This window comes from Eretmochelys imbricata, chromosome 20, assembly GCF_965152235.1.
Source record: "Eretmochelys imbricata isolate rEreImb1 chromosome 20, rEreImb1.hap1, whole genome shotgun sequence".
NCBI classification, from domain to species: Eukaryota; Metazoa; Chordata; order Testudines; family Cheloniidae; genus Eretmochelys; species Eretmochelys imbricata.
In genome coordinates this window covers 6043560-6061885 of record NC_135591.1, presented here as the reverse complement: position 1 = coordinate 6061885, position 18326 = coordinate 6043560, and the positions used below count along the sequence as shown (strand labels likewise).

Here is an 18326-nt window from a genome sequence, read left to right as displayed (position 1 = left end):
CACAGAATGCATCCGATGAAGTGAGCTGTAGCTCACGAAAGCTTACGCTCAAATAAATTGGTTAGTCTCTAAGGTGCCACAAGTCCTCCTTTTCTTTTTGCGAATACAGACTAACACGGCTGTTACTCTGAAACCTGATACTACATTAGGAAGCATTATCATATGTGAATGCTCCCTAAGGAAGAGCGCTGTAGATTTGAACTGGAATGAAATCAATAGGGGTCTATAGAAATTACTTAAATTCTACAGGGTCTTTAAGGTACCACCGGACTCCTCATTGTTTTTATGGGGTCAGACAGACTCTTTAGCCTTGAAGTTATTGGAGCTACACCAGCGGAGGATACGGTCTATGGCATTTGGTACATAAGGAGAAGTCTACAGTCTGTTTGAGCCACCCTATGAAATGATACAGGAGGGATGGAATTATCTATTCAATTCTATAGGAATCTTTTTTTAAAAAAAACGTATAGAAAGGGTAGCATTTCCTATTCATTTCTATTGGACTTCTCAGTCAGGGTCAATCCTAAAAGTAAAGGAGTGAAGGTGCGTTTTTGTTGTGCTTGTTTTTCACCTGCTGATCTGCAACATTACAATATTCAACAGGAGGTTTCCAGTCATCAATGCACAGTAGTGACATTTGCTAGCGGAATTCACAGCGTTCTGGTTTTAGGTCCAATGCTGCACCTCCTCACTCAGGTTAATGCTCTCATTGCGCTTACCACACTGGTCAAGATTTTCAGAAGTTTCTGGTGATTTTGGTCACTTTGGCTTTTGGGTGCCCTACTTGAGCCAGTTTAAGGGGGCTCTGATTCTCAGAGAGCAGTTTCTTGAAAAGCGATCCCCTGGAAGGAATCGCAAATTGTGAAAACCCCTGAAAATCACAAGAAAATCTTTTGAAAATCTTGGCCAGTGGAATTACTCATAAGCCAGATTCTGCCAGCCATGTCTGCCTTGAATGGTACTTCGCTATGCAGTTAGTTCCATTAACTTCAATGGGATACTGCTCTGCATAAGGAAAGCAGGCAGCTGAGACCTTGTCTTGAGCTGGATTTTTGCAGAGTTAGGTGCATGAGCAGCCAGCACAGATAATGGATCCAGAATTAGAGGCTTAGGGGCATCATCATCGTATCGTAGCTTGTTTTCTGTTGGTAACTTTCCAAAACTAGTTTCCTTTGCCTGAGAACTTGAAAGAATCTGAATTAAAACAGATTTTTTTTATTGCAGTCAGAAAACCTGATGCTTGCACAATGTATGTTCCCCCAGCATTCCTGTTGCCACTTATTGCCAGTTATGTGAGTCATTAACAACTGAAGCTCATTCAGGTAAGAAATCAGGAAATTAATCATTTAATTAAACCTCCAATGGTAGGGATAAGGCTGAGTTGTAGCAAGGGGGTGCTCTAATCACGGGAGTGTAGAGTTTAGAAAGAGCTTGGTTGCTTACATATCTGGAGGTTACATTTAAAAATGTAACGTTATCTATGACAAAGATAATGACATCAGCTCCCATGTGATCTGTCCAGACATTGCCATAGCAACATGCATTCCATTCCAACATGCATTGGCTTTATGGACGATATCAAGACTTCAATCCTCCTCTCATTGATATCGACATAAGCTGTGAGTCTCCTGACCTCAGTGGACCGATACTGATGTAAAAGGGAGAGGAGAATCAGGCCCAAAGTGTCTTAGATTAATAGATACCTTCCCATAACAGCAAGGGACACATTTTCAGCAAGTGTAAATTGGCGTATATCTATTGACTTCAATGGAGCTACCTCCATTTACACCAGGTGGGAATCTGGCCCTATTTATTCCAGTGGAGCAATGCCAAGTTATGCCAGCAGGACCACAGTGTGAGTATTCATGAAAAGTTTGAATTAAAAAGTATAAAATGTTCATTTTTATTTTAATGAATGAATGACTACACTGGAACATGTAAGTATGCATGTTGCCACCAAATAATGTTCATTCACTGGGTCATTACGAAGAGTATCAAAATGTAAAACAACTGGCGGCATGAGACACTAAGGCATGGAAAGGTCGCGCAGTGTCTACTAAGTCCTCTCTTGGGCAATATTGTCATGGATTGAGGGCCAAAGCTTGCTCATTTTACTCGCTTGAGTAATCCTGTTGAAGTAAATTGAGTCACCAGCATGAGTTGGGTTTGACCTAGCAGTGGGACGTTTGCATGAGCAAAGAATGCAATGTACACTCCTTCTTTCCAACATGAATTGTCCAGCTGTTTTGCAGAGGGTCAACCTCTACTCACATTTTGTCATCTGCATGATCAGGAGCGAGGCTGATTGCATAAATCAGGCTACCAGGGCATGGTACTAAAAGATCAGAAGTGTCGGTTTGCCTCATAATAATACTATTAATACCTGGCCTTTCTATAGCTAGGCTTGGCAGACTTTGATTTCTATTTTTTTATATAAATCTGACCAATATCAATGTCTATTTTTAGGCATTTTTAAAATGTTTCTCAATTTAAATGTTCAGTTGCACAAAATTATGGATTTTAAGCGTGTTTTTATTTTTATCTATTTACATTTTAGAAATTGCAGGAAGTTGTGTGGAGGTCAGAGAGTGCGTGTAGGGGGGGACACACAATATTTTTTTAATGACATTGAGATTCAAAAAGTTAAAACGTTATCATGGTTAAATATGCAACGTAACTATCCTTAAATCAAACTCTAATAAGTTCTCAAGCTGCATTTTTCTTCCACTGCCTGTCTGTGAATTCTGATGGTTATCAATCAAAATATTATTTTGTTGGTTGGCGTGTGTACTGTGAGGACGACTTTTACCGACATTTACTGATAAAAATCTAGTCCTTCCAAGCTTATAGCTCACAAAGCACTTTACAAAGGAGGGCAGTATCATTATTCTCTTTTTACATTTAGGGAAACAGAGGCACACAGCAGGAAGTGATGTCATCCAGAAGGGCAGCTGGTTGCTTCTACTTCCATTTCTGTCTGTGGTGTTGTTTTTGCATCAGACATCAAGTGTGGTACATCCTAACAAGGAGCAATAGGTCTAGTTCTCTTTTGACACCTCTGTAGCTCCTTTGACGTCAATGAAGTCACTTACACCTCTTTAAGGGAGAGAAGAATCGGTCCTAATACTTTTAGGCTTCTGGCAGGAAAAAAAAAAAGACTTGAAAATATCTTGTCCTGGTTTTATGCCTTTTGTTTATTTGCTTTAGTCATTGTTTGATGGCATTCCAGTATTAATAATAAACTAATAGTTTGTGTTCCAACAGCACATCCATGGCTCAGCACCCCAGCGTGCTAGGCTCTGTACATATATAGAACAAAAAGATACTTCCAGTCCAAAAATATTTTAGAGTCTAAGTAAGGTTTTCTTAGGTGGTCCTTTTAAAAATGCAAGAGCTCACTCTGCATGACACCAATCACTGATTTCAAAGGGAGCTTGAAGTCAGACCTCTGAAAATCAGGTCGTTTTATTTAGGTGCCTAAATCTGGCTTTAGGGGACTGACTTCAGGCACCTGGGTATGAAAATTTAGCCCTGGGTTTATATTTCAGTTTGCAAGAAAATTGAATTTGCTTGGCATTTATATAGCACTTTAAACCCTCAAAAGCACTTTGCAAATGTAAAGTCCCAAGGGCAGCTCCTCAGCTGGTCACGACAATTGCCACCAGCTGGTGGATCTACCCCCAAATCTGCAAGGGGCCATGTGTTCTCAGCTCCCGTTAGCTTTAAAGGGAGATAAAAATGCACTGCGCCTCCCAGGGTGGGGCATGTTAACCACTGCAATGAATCCTTGCAACACCTCTGCAAAGTACACGATCGTGATCTTCATTTTACACGTGGGAGAAACTGAGGCCCATCAAAGTTGTGCCCTACCCTGTCCTATATGGCAAAGAAGTGGCAGCTGAGACTGGACTCCTGGCATGCCTTTCTTCCAGCAACTTTTCCCTTCCTGTTTGTCTTATGCTGCACCCCCTTTATATGCAAATACATCTCAGACTTTGTCTATGCTGAGCGGGGATTCTTACACTTTTCAGATTTCTGGGCTGAGCAAAATGACTGGGTTTTTTTTCTCTGTAACATTATAACATCCAAATCAGGTTTCTAGTTCAGTAGAATTTCCTCCCAGTCTGAGATCTTGCTCTCGTGTTCAGAGGAAAGCTCTCCTGGAAAGACAGTGAATTCCAGTGTCTCCCAGCCCTGCGGGGTTGTTTGTACTGCTGGGATACAGGTTTCTTTCGCGGTTGTTGTATGTCAAGGTGATTTATTCTCAAAGAAGCCTATTTTGCAAAGAGGCTGTGCACAGAGTTAATTTGTCGTCTTCTGCTTCTGAACATTTATGCGTTCTAGCAACATTGTGTATTCACCGGAAAACTGGACCGATTCTGCCATCAGTTAAATCTGGAGTGAGCAGTAGCTCACGAAAGCTTATGCTCAAATAAATTGGTTAGTCTCTAAGGTGCCACTAGTACTTCTTTTCTTTTTGCAAATACAGACTGACACGGTTGTTACTCTGAAACCTGACTTCAAATGAGTTAATCTGTATTTGCACTGGTGTAAATCAGGGATGAATTTGGCCCAATGTCTCTATATAAGGCATTTCTCAATTGACAGAGAGACACTGGACCAGATCATTAAGAGGTATTGTGGGCTAATAACTAGGGCATTAAACTGGGATTCAGGAGACACAGGTTTTATTCTTCACTCTGCCACTCACCTGCTGTGTGACCCTGGGCATTCGTGTTCTGTCTTTGTGCCTATGTTTACTCTCTTTCTTGTTTATTATGTGGTTGTAGGGTGTGGTCTGTTACAATGGAACCTGGAGCTCAGCCAGGATCTCTACATCATGTTGTAGGAATAACAACAACAACTAGTGAAATCATAATGGGGTTACATTTTATATACATGGGTGTAACTGAGATTAGCATCTGACACCTTTGATTTTGGTAATGACTGGATTTAAGTTAGACCGAAACCGAGTCAATCCTTAATCCACATCATCTTCAAGATACGCCACTTAGAAGGACTAGGATTGAAACTGTGATTGTCAGAATTATAATTAGGTGGGGAAATCAATAAATAAAGGCCTGAGCTTCCTTTAAGATAAGCCTAACACAATAGCGTCAATCCGCTCTGTGAACAGTTATTACAAAAGTGCAAGGAAGAAATCCTAGGTGAACATTTCTGAATGCATCCCATGATGTGAGCTGTAGCTCATGAAAGCTTATGCTCAAATAAATTGGTTAGTCTCTAAGGTGCCACAAGTCCTCCTGTTCTTTTTGCGAATACAGACTAACACGGCTGCTACTCTGAAACATTTCTAAAATAGTTTTACAATCATGTGTTTTCTTGCTACATGAAGCACTCTAAAAATGCTGTCATTTAAAACCCTAAATTTGGAAGTTACGTAAATCGGGGATTAATGCTTGCTTTAGGTTCCCTAGAACAGTGTCTCTCAACCTTTCCAGACCACTTTCCCCTTTCACGAGTCTGATTTGTCTCGCGTGCCCCCACGTTACACCTCAGTTAAAAGCTACATGCTTCCACATTCAGACATAAAAATACAGAAGTGTCACAGAGCACTGTTACTGACAAATTGCTTCCTTTCTCACTTTTATCATATAATTATAAAATAAACCAACTGGAATATATATATTGTAATTACATTTCAGTGCATAGTATATGGGGCAGTATAAACAAGTCATTCTCTGTATGCAATTGTCGTTTGTACGGACTTTGCTAGTGCTTTTTATGTTGCCTGTTGTAAAACTAGGCAAACGTCTAGATGAGTGGATGTACCCCCTGGAGGACCTCTGCGTACCTCCAGGGGTATGTGTACCCCTGGTGGAGAACCACTGCCCTAAAATATTCCACCCTCCACGTCTACCAGTGCATCTAGGTGTTTTATGCTCTGTTCCAGCAAAAGAACCCCACAGCCGCACAACTTGAATTCGAGTTATTTCCCCCAAAGCTACCAAAAAACGCAGTGAATGTCTCTTTCTGATCTTGCACCTTAAGAAATGCAGAAATAGAAATGTAGATCCATAGTTTCTAAGGCCAGAAGAGACCACTGTGATCAGGCCATAATAGTCTTTCCCCGAAATCTTTCAGCAAAATTATTTTTGCTAGTTAGTAGAGCTGGTCAAAACATTTTGATGGAATATGCATTTTCAACTAAATAAAAATGTTTACAGACAGTATCTGCTTTCCTTGACAACTTTTGATCAGAAACCCAAAACCCAAGTTTTTCCAGTTTTCAGCCAAATACGTTTCCATTTTCGGAGGAAATGTTTTGGCTTTCAGTTGCCAAAAACTGAAAACATTTGGCTAAAAACAACAAGAAGAAGAAAGTCAGCTCAATCTTCAGGTTTTCAATGTTCATGTTTTTGACAAACCTTAAACATTTGCCATGGGAAAAAAATCCCATTTTCCTTCTTAGTAATACATCCCTCTACTGTAAAAGATGGTGCAGAAATATTCTGTACTATAAATTCAACTCTTGGGTAAAAATAGGCAGGAACACATCATAAATTACAATCCAGTTTTATTGGACACATACCAAACAGTCAAAAGGGAGTATAATTATTGTTTGTCATTATTATTGAAGAAGTGTAGAAATCTGTAGCCTTTTTTAGTGGTGCATTCTCAAAAAATAACATGAAGGAATTTCATGGCAAACCTGGTATTTATAAACTGGATAGTACACATGAAGGTGGTTTGTTCAGATTAATTTTCGCTAAAACACACAGTTCTGGAGATTTTTGCGGTACCATTGCTACTGATGACTATACTCACAAGAAGTGCAATATAAAATAAAATTATCGAGTACTTCTGGGCCAGATTCAAATTTCAATTACAAATACGGAATAACTCTATCGAGACCAAGGGACATATTTCCAGATTTACATCAGTGTAATTTACATCAGAGTCTAACCCCCTTGGACAAAGATATTCTTCTCATCTGCTGTATATGTTACTTGAATTTTCCACATAAGTGTTTTAGGAATTGTACTATAATTTTCTTAATATCAAATTAATCAGACTTAAAATTGCCCTGTTGGAAAAGTTAACTGTTCTTAAAGGTATTTTTTTAAACACAGATCCACTTTCTCTCCTTCTCTTTGTATTTCTCTTTCAACACTGTGGAAACTCCAGTGCAGCGATCTCAGGTGGAATTTTCAAAAGCACTTATGGGAGGTACGAATTGGGGCCAGATTTTTAAAGGTTTTTAGGCACCTAGTGAGACTACATGTAAACTGCATGGTAAATCTCATGTTTGCTTTTGGTTTAGTTTTGAAAATGTAACACAACGGGGTAAACTTTCCTTTCAATAAGAGAACATGAGGATTAGTATTTGATAAGCCATTTGTAAATCTAATCCCATGGCTGTAGCCAACATTTGCAAACACAGTTATCTAAAGTCAGTTTCACAACTTTAATTCCCTTCCTTAATCAATATCCAAGGTCTGAATATATGGCCTTATTTTCAGAAGTGCCGAGTGCTCATAGCATCATTGACTTCAACAACAGTTGCAGCTGCCGAGCATCTATGACGAGTAGGCTACTCATTTTAGGAACCTACATATAGATTTTGGGAGAGATCTTCTCAAGCACTAAAGAGATTTAGCAGCACGAGTCCTAATGACTTTCAACTGGACGCATGTGCCTAAATCCACTCAGCTCTTTTGAAAATGTCTCCCTTAGATTCTTAGGCTTGGGTGCCAGGTTTGAAAATGCTGACAACCTCTCAGGCCACACAGAATGCAACAAAGGCCCCTGTTCACTTACGCAGAGACTTAACGTTTAAACAAAGGTTTAGGTCCCTTTTAGAAAATGCTCAAGCACACACGTAACTTGAGCACGTTTAACAGCTTTCCTGAATGAGGACCCAAGTGCTTAAGAACTACTATACCAGGAGGCAAAGAAACAGCCATTCACACTAGAATTATGAAAGGGGTGGCTGAAGGAATTCAAGATGCTACGGGGGTTTCTTGGCAATGTGATGGATTGTTGCCGCAGGGGCTAGTATCAAGAGGCAGTTATGCAGGGTATGTGTGTGGGGGGGGTGTATATCTATTACTTGAGTTGTGGGGAATTCCTCAAGCTTAACTTTTTATGGTCTTTTTGCTGGAAGAGGTTGTGGAGACAATTTTCACGCCCACGCTGGTTCCCACCCCAGCGCCTATCCCGCTTCCGGTGCTGAAATTTCCTCCTCCGGCACTCAGCCCGCTGCCACCTCCGTAGCCAAGGCCACTGCCCCCTCCGAAGCTGACTCCGCTTCCAAAGCTGAACCCTCCGCCTCCAAGACCGAGACCACTTCCAGCTCCATAGCTGAATCCTCCTCCGCCTCCTGCTGAGCTAAAGCCGCCAGATCCTCCTCCCAAACCAGCTCCGCCACCAACTCCAGCACTAGAGCTGACCACCGCTGCAAGAAAACCACAGCCTGGTCAGATGCCCAGTTGAATCAGATATTCGGTTCCAGTGAAACATGGACTCTTAACTAGCCCTACTGGTAGGGTTGCCAAGCCTCCAGGATTGTCCTGGAGTCTCCAGGAATTCAAGATGACTCTTTAATTAAAGGCTACATCATGTGATGAAACCTCCAGGAATTCATCCAACCAAACTTGGCAACCCTACTGACGGCATTGGGTATTGAACCTGGGACCTCTGACTCTAAAAGCGTGGGCTCCACCACTGGAGATAAAAGACTGCAGAGCCTCAGAGATAGCTAGGCACCCAAACTTCATTGAAATCAAGAGACAGTACCTGTCTAAATGAGCTGGGGCCAGACTGTGTAACTATCAAGAGGAGCAGACCCTTTAATGGCTTATGTGGGCCAGCCATAGAGGGAGCAAATACCCACACTTGCCTAGCACAGGTTTCATAAGCCCAGACACTGCCCCGGACAAGAGAGAGATACTCACAGTAGCTGACGGGGATGACGCCCTCTCCGCTCAGCCTGCGGGGGAAGGCAGACAAGAGAAAGGTAAAAGTCACATGGAGGAGTTCGGCTTTTAAGATCGACATACTGTAAATACAGCTGCTTTTTCCGGCCACCTTGCAGTGCTAAGATCTTCAAAGACTCATTGACTAAAAGGCCAGAATGGACTGTCATATTCATCTAGTCCATCGAAACAGTCTGTTTTCATGTTTTCCTAGGAGGCTAGTCTGTTTCTGTCCGTGGAGCCTAAATGCCTTTAAAAATCTGGCCCGAAGTGAATTGCTCAACATCACAGGAGGAGGGTGCAGTAAAGCAGGGAACCACACCAGATTCTCCTAAATTGTAGACTAGACTAACCACTGTACCATCCGTCCTACCTGAATAGGGAAACCAGCCCCCAACAGAGTCATTGTAATTTTGCAAAAGATTAGCCACTCCGTGGGCTGGGCTGAGAGTCAGCAGATGCTGCTCCCTGTGGTCCCTCCTCCATATGTTTGTTGTATCCACCTCTTGTCTCTTGTCCTGTGTGAGGACTTTGTAAGCTCTTTGGGGGCAGGGACTGTCCACCTCCTAGCCCAATGGGCTCTGGATCGCTGATTGGAACCTCTGGGTGCGACTTCAATACAAATAATAAAGTGACTTGGGTTCTATTCTGTCTCTGCCATTGGCTTGCTGTGTAACCTTGGGAAAGGAAGTATCTAGCTATCCCCATACATACACATCTATCTATCCATCCATCCTCCATACACATTCCTCTATCTGTTATCCTGAATTGCTATATCAATCTGCATATATAACTTTCTCTCTCTCTCTATGTGCATACGTTATTATCTATCTATCTAGGGATTTATATTAGACTCACCACTGTGTACACCTCAATTCTCTCTCAGGGCCTCAGTTTCCCTGTCTGTAGAATAGGAATAAAGACACTCCCCTCCCTCCATTGAAAAGTGCTTTGAGAGCTGTCAGTGGAGAGTGCTGTACCTCAGTGAGTCAGAAGCATTATGATCACTCTCATGATCTTGTACCTACCTGCTCTCCTCTCCCTCCAGTAGCTTCCTGTAGGTGGCGATCTCGATATCCAGCGCCAGCTTGACGTTCATCAGCTCCTGGTACTCCCGCAGCTGGCGCGTCATGTCTTGCTTGGCCTTCTGGAGAGCATCCTCCAGATCAGCCACCTTCATCCTGGCATCTTTAAGAGCCAGCTCGCCATGCTGCTCGGAGTCTGCGATCGCCGTCTGCAGATTGGTGCACTGCAGGGGAAGGGAGTTGGCTTCCTTTTAATTACCAGTCATTTCTCTCTGTTTTTTCCCTCTCTCCTTTAACAGTGCAGAATTCACAGGCAGAGAGCTGACTCCTATCTGCCTTTGCTGCTGTTAGCACCAGGCGGGGTGATTGGCCTGTACATTTCCGTAGCCTCTGTTTGCCAGAAGCTGGGAATGAGCGACAGGGCATGGATCACTTGGTGATTACATGTTCTGTTCATTCCCTCTGGGGCACCTGGCATTGGCCACTGTCAGTAGACTGGATACTGGGCTAGATGGACCCTTGGTCTGACCTAGTAGGGCCATTCTTATGTTCTTATGTTCATTGCAGCTCTTTGCTGCATCATCGTCACCACTAATCTGGGCTATGCTACTGAGGCAAAAGATACAGTCAGAGAGTGGAGACTGATTTATATGTACTGCTGATAAGTCTTGTGTTGGAGTGTTTAGAGCTATGGCCATCTCTGCAGCATACAAACTATTGTGAAGGGTGAGTCTCTGGCTTAGCAGGAATGATTTCGTGCCATGGAGAAAAGGCAGATATGTACGTGGGTGAGCACGCATGCACACCACTGCCCTCTGCTGGGTGGAATGAAACTACTTAAGTGTGACATGTCGCCCTCTACTGACTGCAGCTGGTGTGGCTGTACTGCACACTGTACTGCAGCTGATAGCGTGGGGCGGAGGGCAGGAAACTGGGTGACAGGAGCAGGCAGTTCTGTCTTCTCCTGTCTCTAGTGATAGCCCAGGGGTGGCCAACCTGTGGCTCCGGAGCCACATGCGGCTCTTCAGAGGTTAATATACGGCTCCTTATATAGGCCCCGACTCCGGGGCTGGAGCTACAAGTGCCAACTTTCCAGTGTGCCGGGGGGTGCTCACTGCTCAACCCCTGGCTCTGCCACGGGCCCTGCCCCCACTCCACCCCTTCCCATGCCCTCCCCTGAGCCGGCCGTGCCCTCGCGCCTCCCCCCCTCAGAGCCTCCTGTACGCCACAAAACAGCGGATCGGGAGATAGGAGGAGGCGCTGGGAGCGGGGTGTGTGTGTATGTGCTGCTGACATGTTACTGTGGCTCTTTGACAAGGTACATTAGTAAATTCTGGCTCCTTCTCTGGCTCAGATTGGCCACCCCTGTGGTAGCCGTTCCTACCTGGCTCCTTGCATTCTCAGTCTCAGCCCGTAACCTCTGGATCAGCCGGTTGAGCTCTGAGATTTCTCCCTTTGTGTTCCGCAGGTCATCGCCGTGTTTCCCAGCAGTGGCTCGCAGCTCCTCGAACTAATATTCCGAAACAAGAGCAAAATATATATATACACATATATACAACCTAATGCCCAGCCATGCACTTTACCGAAGCAGCCATCCATTGGGGCGGCAATAACTGCATAGGTCTGTGCACTGTTTTTAAAGAACTGAACACCCAGAGAAGCATCCGGGGTCCTCCGTTTATAGATCCGTTCACCTTGTTCTGATACCATGACTCAGCCTCAGCTCGGCTCCTGTTAGCAATGTCCTCGTACTGAGCTTTGACTTCATTCACGATGCTGCTGAGGTCCAGGTCTCGGTTGTTGTCCATGGACAGGATGACGGAGGTGTCAGACACCTGGGCATTCAGCTGGGCCAGTTCCTGCAGAAGTACATGAGCGTCTGAGTCACCTTTAGAGCAGAAATGTCCCAAAAATGCTGCACGTGATTCTCCTTCCATGTACACAGGTGCAAATCAGGAGAAAGTCCATTTGGGCCAGTGAAGCTGCTCTGGATTGACAGTGGTGTTGCACATCAAAAACGAGTTCACTATCTTTTGAAGTTTAGGTCCAGATTCCAGTGTAAATCTGTGTAAATCCAAAGTGACTCCACACCTGTATCAATCCAGAGTGACTCCACAGAAGTCAATGAGGTTACTCTGGATTTACAAAGGGGTAGCTGAGATCAGAATCTGGACTCTAGCATTTTTATTTAAGCCGAACACAGAGACAGGAGCACACTGGAAATTGGTATTATTCAAAACCACTCAGGGGATGTGAAGTCTGACAGTCTAGCAGTCTGAGAAGGTAAAGCTGAGTGGTACATAGTCACTGCAGTAGCCCTAAGTAATACAGTAGTTATGTACTTAGAAATTCTAAAGATTATTCTCTCGTACGATAAAAAGGCATGTGTTTTTATTTATATTGCAGTCACACATAGAGGCTTCAGCCGAGGTAAGGGCTGCATTGGGTCAGGCATCGTATCAACACAGAATGAGATAGAGCCAGCCTTGAAGACCTTATGATAGAAGTAGACAAAACAGCAATGAAATGACTTGACTCCAAGATCACACAACGGCTAAGTGGCAAAGTTAGGAACAGAACCCAGGTCTACCGACTGCCAGACCAATGCCCTATCCAATGGACAAAACCACCTTCTGTGGTGGTGGTCTTGATTCCCTTCCACATTAAGCCTGCTCATGAACATAGGCCATATTTAATTTCCTAGCAAAGATGCCAAGAGAAGAAGCAATACCGCATCGTAGAGGATTCTGAGGAAGTTGATCTCATCCATCAACTCATCCACCTTGGCCTCCAGCTCTATCTTGGTCATATAGGCGGCGTCGACATCCTGAGAAACACCAAGCAGAGTCACAACGGCAGCCTAGCAGCCTTGGCTGGAGCAGAAAAGAAGCTAAGGACTGACTAGGGGTGAAGATCAAGCTGCCTTTCCGGCTCTTTGTGGGCTGGGGAAGTTGGTAGAGACACTTCATTGGATTGCTGACTTTTAAAGGGTAAAGCTCACTTAAGGGTTGCATAGAGCTTATAGGGGAAGAACTCTGAAGCATTCTGGGCCAAAGATAGGGAGAGTGTAAAGCCTTGGGTGCATTTTTACCCAGCTGGGCAACATGGGGGTTGCTCACAATCTCTCCCTTACCCTTCTGTCAGGTCCAGGCCAGCTCTAGTGTAGTTTTAGGGGTGTGGGAGTGGGGAAAAGATGCTACCTCCAGCCCCCTTGGAAGACCTAGTGGGACAATTGAACCTTGTAGGGCCAAGGAGGCATTTCAATGGGATTTGAACACCAAGCTCTCTTAGGCACCTTTGAAAATTTCAGCCTCCGATACCGAAAACACTATGAAAATTGAAATTGATCTTAGCACGGCTCACCTTCTTGAGCACCACAAACTCATTCTCTGCGGCTGTGCGCCTGTTGATTTCGTCTTCGTATCTGTAGGGATGGAGGGGAAGCAGGGCTAGATCTTGTTCATGGAATAGGAGAGGCAGGAAGGCAAGAATTTCTTGGCTGAGCTCCCATTTGCAAATGCCTGTTTCTAAGATTGACCTTTCTTAAAGCATAGTTATCTTTTCTACTGAAATATAGGGTAACGCTTTTTACAAGTTGCACTTCTTTTGGTTTCAGAGTAACAGCCATGTTAGTCTGTATTCGCAAAAAGAAAAGGAGTACTTGTGGTACCTTAGAGACTAACCAATTTATTTGAGCGTAAGCTTTCATGAGCTACAGCTCACTTCATCGGATGCATACTGTGGAAACTGCAGAAGACATGCTGATTCTTTGAAGTTTTGGCTTCAAAATGGGAATGTAGATGTTTAGAAAAAAGGGAAATCTTCCCAGACACTATCTTCATGAGCTGCAGCCCAGGCCAGCAATTGGCTTTCACTTCAAAATGTAGCTTCACAACATGATCTATATTTTAAACCTCTCTAAAATGCGGAGGGGGTCATCTTAAAGCATGAGCCTCTGCTGATTAAACTAATGGAACAAATGCACTTGTTTGGAGCAGTAGAAAACTCATAAACATTCTTTGTTCACCAGCCACTAGACTCACATGGTGTTCCATATATCTCCTCAGCAAACATGCTCCATCTCCTGGTTTTTGCCCCTAACACACTCACATGTGCAGGCTTAAGATTTGGGCCATGTTTGTTGGCAATGCCTGGTGTAAGCATGAAAAAATGTGTGAGCCGGTTGGAGAATGGAATTCCCCCTCCGGGGGAAATTCAGACATTTCAAAATTTGTTGTCACTCTGAATCAGAACAGAAAGTTGGCATTTTGACATTTTTCTCAGTGTGGAAATTCTGAAAACTTTTAATTTGAAACTTTGAACTGTTGTCTTCCGGTGATATCAGATTGTTTTGTGCAGATAATGTTAAAATATGATAGTATAATATTAAATATGTGTCTGTAAAATATAAACTGTAATATATAGTTCAAATTATTCTACCATAAAAGTTCAAACAAAATGAAACAAAACAGTAAAGTCCAAATGAAACTTTTTAACATTACCAGCATGAAACGAGAGTCAAAACAATTCATTTGAATGCTTTTCCATTGAACATTTTGTCAAAATCAACATGTCCCCATGAAACTTTTTGACTGCCTTTTCCAACAGAAAACTGGTCCCTCTAATTTTTTTCAGCTAGACCTAATCGCAACAAAGCTACTATACAGGGACCTGACATCGATCTTCCAACCTGGAACAACTGTAGAGTGTATAATTCAGCACAGATCAATTCAATGTCCATCTGTTAAACGTTCACTTACTTGTTCTTAAAATCCTCCACAAGGTCCTGCGTGTTCTTCAGTTCGCCCTCCAGCCGCCCTCTTTCATTTAACAGGTTGTTGAGCTGCTTCCTCAGGTTGTTGATATAAGACTCAAAGAGGGGCTCGAGGTTATTCTTGCTGGAATTGGATTTCTGACCCTGATCCTGCAACAGGGTCCACTTGGTCTCAAGCACCTTGTTCTGCTGCTCCAGGAAGCGGACCTAAAACTCAACAGGCAAAAGAGATTTAATGGAAGATATTCGCAAACATGTTAAGACCTGAGATTCAGTAACTTGGCAGTTCAGGGGGCAGGAGAGGACATATTAAATGAATCCCTATATTTTCTCAAAAACAAAGAGCCAAATCCTCAGGGTCTCTCACATTAACGGAGTCTTTAGCCAAGCGATTCTCCCATTGACTAGCTCAATTCCCAAGGCAGGCTGGTATACTAGCTAGGACAACATAGACTGGGACTCAAGAGATCTTATTTTATTCCTATCGCTGACCGTCTGTGTGACTTCTGTGCCTCAGTTTCCCCATCTTTGTAAGTGGCGTAATGATATTTCACTTCCTCTGTCTCTAAGTATTGGCTTACTCCAGTTTTCCTTCATTTGGGCTCAGTCTGGACTCAGGTGTACTCCACTTTATGGCATTTTCCTGAGCAGACCCAAGTAAAGACCTCAATACAGAAAAATGGAGTTGTACCTAAATAGGAACTGAGAGAAAATGGATCCAGGACCTCAGCTTGTGATCAAGCATTAGCAGAAAGGTGAGTGTTAGAGGAAAGGCCCCAATCAGAGACGAACACCATTTTTCACTGACATTTCAAATTGTGTCCCAAAAAGGGATTAAAAATATTAATGAAATAATTGTGAATTTTGCAATCTATATTTCACATTTTCCCTCTTTCTGTGTGTGTTTGGGGGTGGGGTGGAGCAAATCAAGTCCCTGTGTGTTCAGTTTCCAATGTTAACCACTGAGAAATTTGGATTCTAGTAGCTATTTAGAAGCACATTCATTTACTGGAAGATTTGAATCAATCAATGCAAAGAGGAAACATTTGCCGGGTGAGAGACTTATTAACTCATGGGTTTTTGTAGATGTCCAAATATGAAAACATGCCTTTTCCATTCCTTTCCACCTATCTACCTTCCTCCGCCTCCCTCCCATCACCGTAGTTTCTGATAAACTCTCACCTTGTCAATGAAAGAAGCAAATCTGTTGTTGAGACTCTTAATCTGCTCCTTCTCCTCTTTTCGCACCTGTTGGATATTTGGGTCAATCTCCAGGTTCAGTGGCGCTAGGAGGCTTTGGTTGATGGTCACTTCTTGGATGGTACCTATGCCAGGTGAATTGCCACCCACAAATCCTGCTGGACTTCTACCTCCACCAAAGCCTCCCCCGCCACCAAAACCAAGCCCACTGCCACCAAAGCCAAATCCACTCCCAGCGGTTCCAGCACCAACACTGAGCCCACCACCGCCAGCTCCACCGCCAAAGCTAGATCCGCCACCATGACCTCCTCCCCCAAGACTGAAGCCTCCACCAGCTCCGCCCCCGAATCCACTCCGGAGGTTGCTCCCACCACCAATGGAAATTTTCTTAGTGCCCCCTAGGTTATAGAGGCTCCTGCTGCCAAAGCTGCCTCCGGCGCCGAGCCTTCCGAAACCTCCACCGCTTCTTGACACGGCGACCGAACTGAAGCTGGCTCTGTGGCTACTTGGAACCACAGCAGAGACGGTGCTGAAGCTCTTGCCCCCACCTCCGCTTCGGATGCTGCCGGATTGCCAGCTCATTGTGGCGGGCGAGATCAGCACTGCTGTGAGAAAGGAGCGGAGTCGCCGAGCGGTGCCCTCTGGTGAACACCCCACCGGAGCCTTGCCCCTTTTATCCTTTCGGGGATCTGGGCTGGGTTGCCTGGAAGTGAAACGATCAGTTTAGTGCCTTAATGGTTTTGACATTCCTGGCAGGCCGGTGTCAAAATGAACTTGTTAAACGCTCATTGAACTCAAACACTTCCGTGGAACTGATGGGAGTCTGATAGGCTTCGACCCAGCAAAAGGGTTATCTAGCACCTCATTTTAGTGCAGTGATTTGTCAAACATGGAGCTTTGCTTTCAGAGGCAAATTGATTTTATTTTCCTGCTGCAAAACAAAGGTGTTTCGATCTGAATGTGCCCCGAACTACAAGCCATGTTTTGAGAACCAATTAGCACGCTCATCTAAGTCAGCGATGGTTGCACATTGGTTTCACATACCCCCAAGTGGCAATCGTCCAAAGCTGTTCAGTTACTATGTACCATGCTGTAACATTGCAAGGGGCTGAAAAGCCCAATTCTCAAGTGACAGCCCTTAGCACGAATAATGCAGGTGGAAACTGCAGGGCCCGATGAAGCCGGTCCTCTACTGGCTTTCACTGTTGCAGACAGTAAGCTGAAGCCCCCAAGGTAAATGAATGCCCCCAGGAACAGAGGTGGGTGGAATACGTCAATTTCCAGGATTATCCATCTGGTATCTTACCAAAGCCCTCCATTCATTGAAAAGATGCACTAGCTAAAACAACTTATTCATTATCAAGGTGGATGGGAGACTTGTCTGAATTAATTTGAATGAAAGTCAGTGGCGTCTATATCCTATTAGTGCCTTCAAAAATCTCCTGCTTACTAATGCTGGACAAACATGTCATGAGGATCCTTGGCCTGGAGGCACGGAACAGCTGTTTGGCAGCTGCACTGGCCTGATGATCATTGACAAGGACAGCTCTATTTAGGGGCCATGATTTGTGCAGTCTTCAAATTGATTGCTCGTATGGTAGTGTGACGTAGTGGGTAGAGCACTGCATTGGCACTCAGGAGACCTGGAGTCTCTTCCTGGCTTGGCCACTGGGTGACCATGGCAAGTGACTTCCCCACTCAGTGCCTCAGTTTCTCCATCTGTAAACATAAATGTGACTAATGATAGTGCTCTCTTTTGTAAACCGCTTTGAGACCTATGGATGAAAAACATTATAGAAAAGCTAGGCATTGTTATTATTACATTCATACTCTCACGATAAGCTGTTTGAGGAAGGGACTGTCTTTTTCTTCTGGGTTTGTACAGCACCTTGCACAATGGGGCCCTGATCCTTGACTGGGGCTCCTAGACACTACAGCAGTAAAATTAATAATAAATAATAATAATAATATTGATACAGTAAGGAGAAGCATTTGGTCCAGAACCTGAAACCCTTCCTCTTTTGGTACTGAGGGCTTACTTTAGGGTTGCCAAGCCTCCAGGATTGGCCTGGAGTCTCCAGGAACACATCCAAACAGAATTGGTAACCCTAGTTTACTTAGATAAACTCCCAAGGGGAATCACGGTTGAGCTCTCGAAGTTGAGAATTTCTGAAGACATGGCAGCACAAATCGTTCTTGGGAAGGTCAGAAAGAAACAAACATTTTTAATTCGATTCAAAGTTTTCCAGTGGAAAATTTCACTTCAGTAGGAAGAAAACCAAACCGCAAAACACCCTCCTTTCCCCCCACTCACACACTTTCTCCCCCACAATAAAAAAAAGTAAATATCTGATAGGGTTTATTTCCCCAACTGAAAAGAAATGCAAG

The 18326-nt window shown here is 43.8% G+C and overlaps 1 protein-coding gene across 1 annotated transcript; it reads right to left on the bottom strand.

Annotated features, from left to right (window-relative positions):
- Positions 1-8099: 8099 nt before the first annotated feature.
- On the bottom strand, positions 8100-16520 carry LOC144277466 (keratin, type II cytoskeletal cochleal-like). The gene is made up of 11 exons (XM_077838223.1): positions 16238-16520; positions 15921-16093; positions 14725-14945; positions 13328-13388; positions 12696-12791; positions 11659-11823; positions 11349-11474; positions 9968-10188; positions 8919-8953; positions 8405-8419; positions 8100-8341 (listed from the first exon to the last, which is right to left on the bottom strand). Exons 1-11 carry the CDS (start codon positions 16518-16520, stop codon positions 8100-8102), a joined length of 1638 nt encoding a protein of 545 aa, XP_077694349.1.
- Positions 16521-18326: the final 1806 nt, after the last annotated feature.

Bases quoted from the DNA above. Each gene is read 5' to 3' on its own strand.
- LOC144277466 (XM_077838223.1), bottom strand. From the start codon at position 16,520: ATGAGCTGGCAATCCGGCAGCATCCGAAGCGGAGGTGGGGGCAAGAGC. The intron at 14,946-15,920 runs GTGAGAGTTTAT...GTTGAGTTTTAG, and splicing joins TTGCTTCTTTCATTGACAAG to GTCCGCTTCCTGGAGCAGCA. The intron at 11,824-12,695 runs GTATTGCTTCTT...GTACTTCTGCAG, and splicing joins TCAGAATCCTCTACGATGCG to GAACTGGCCCAGCTGAATGC.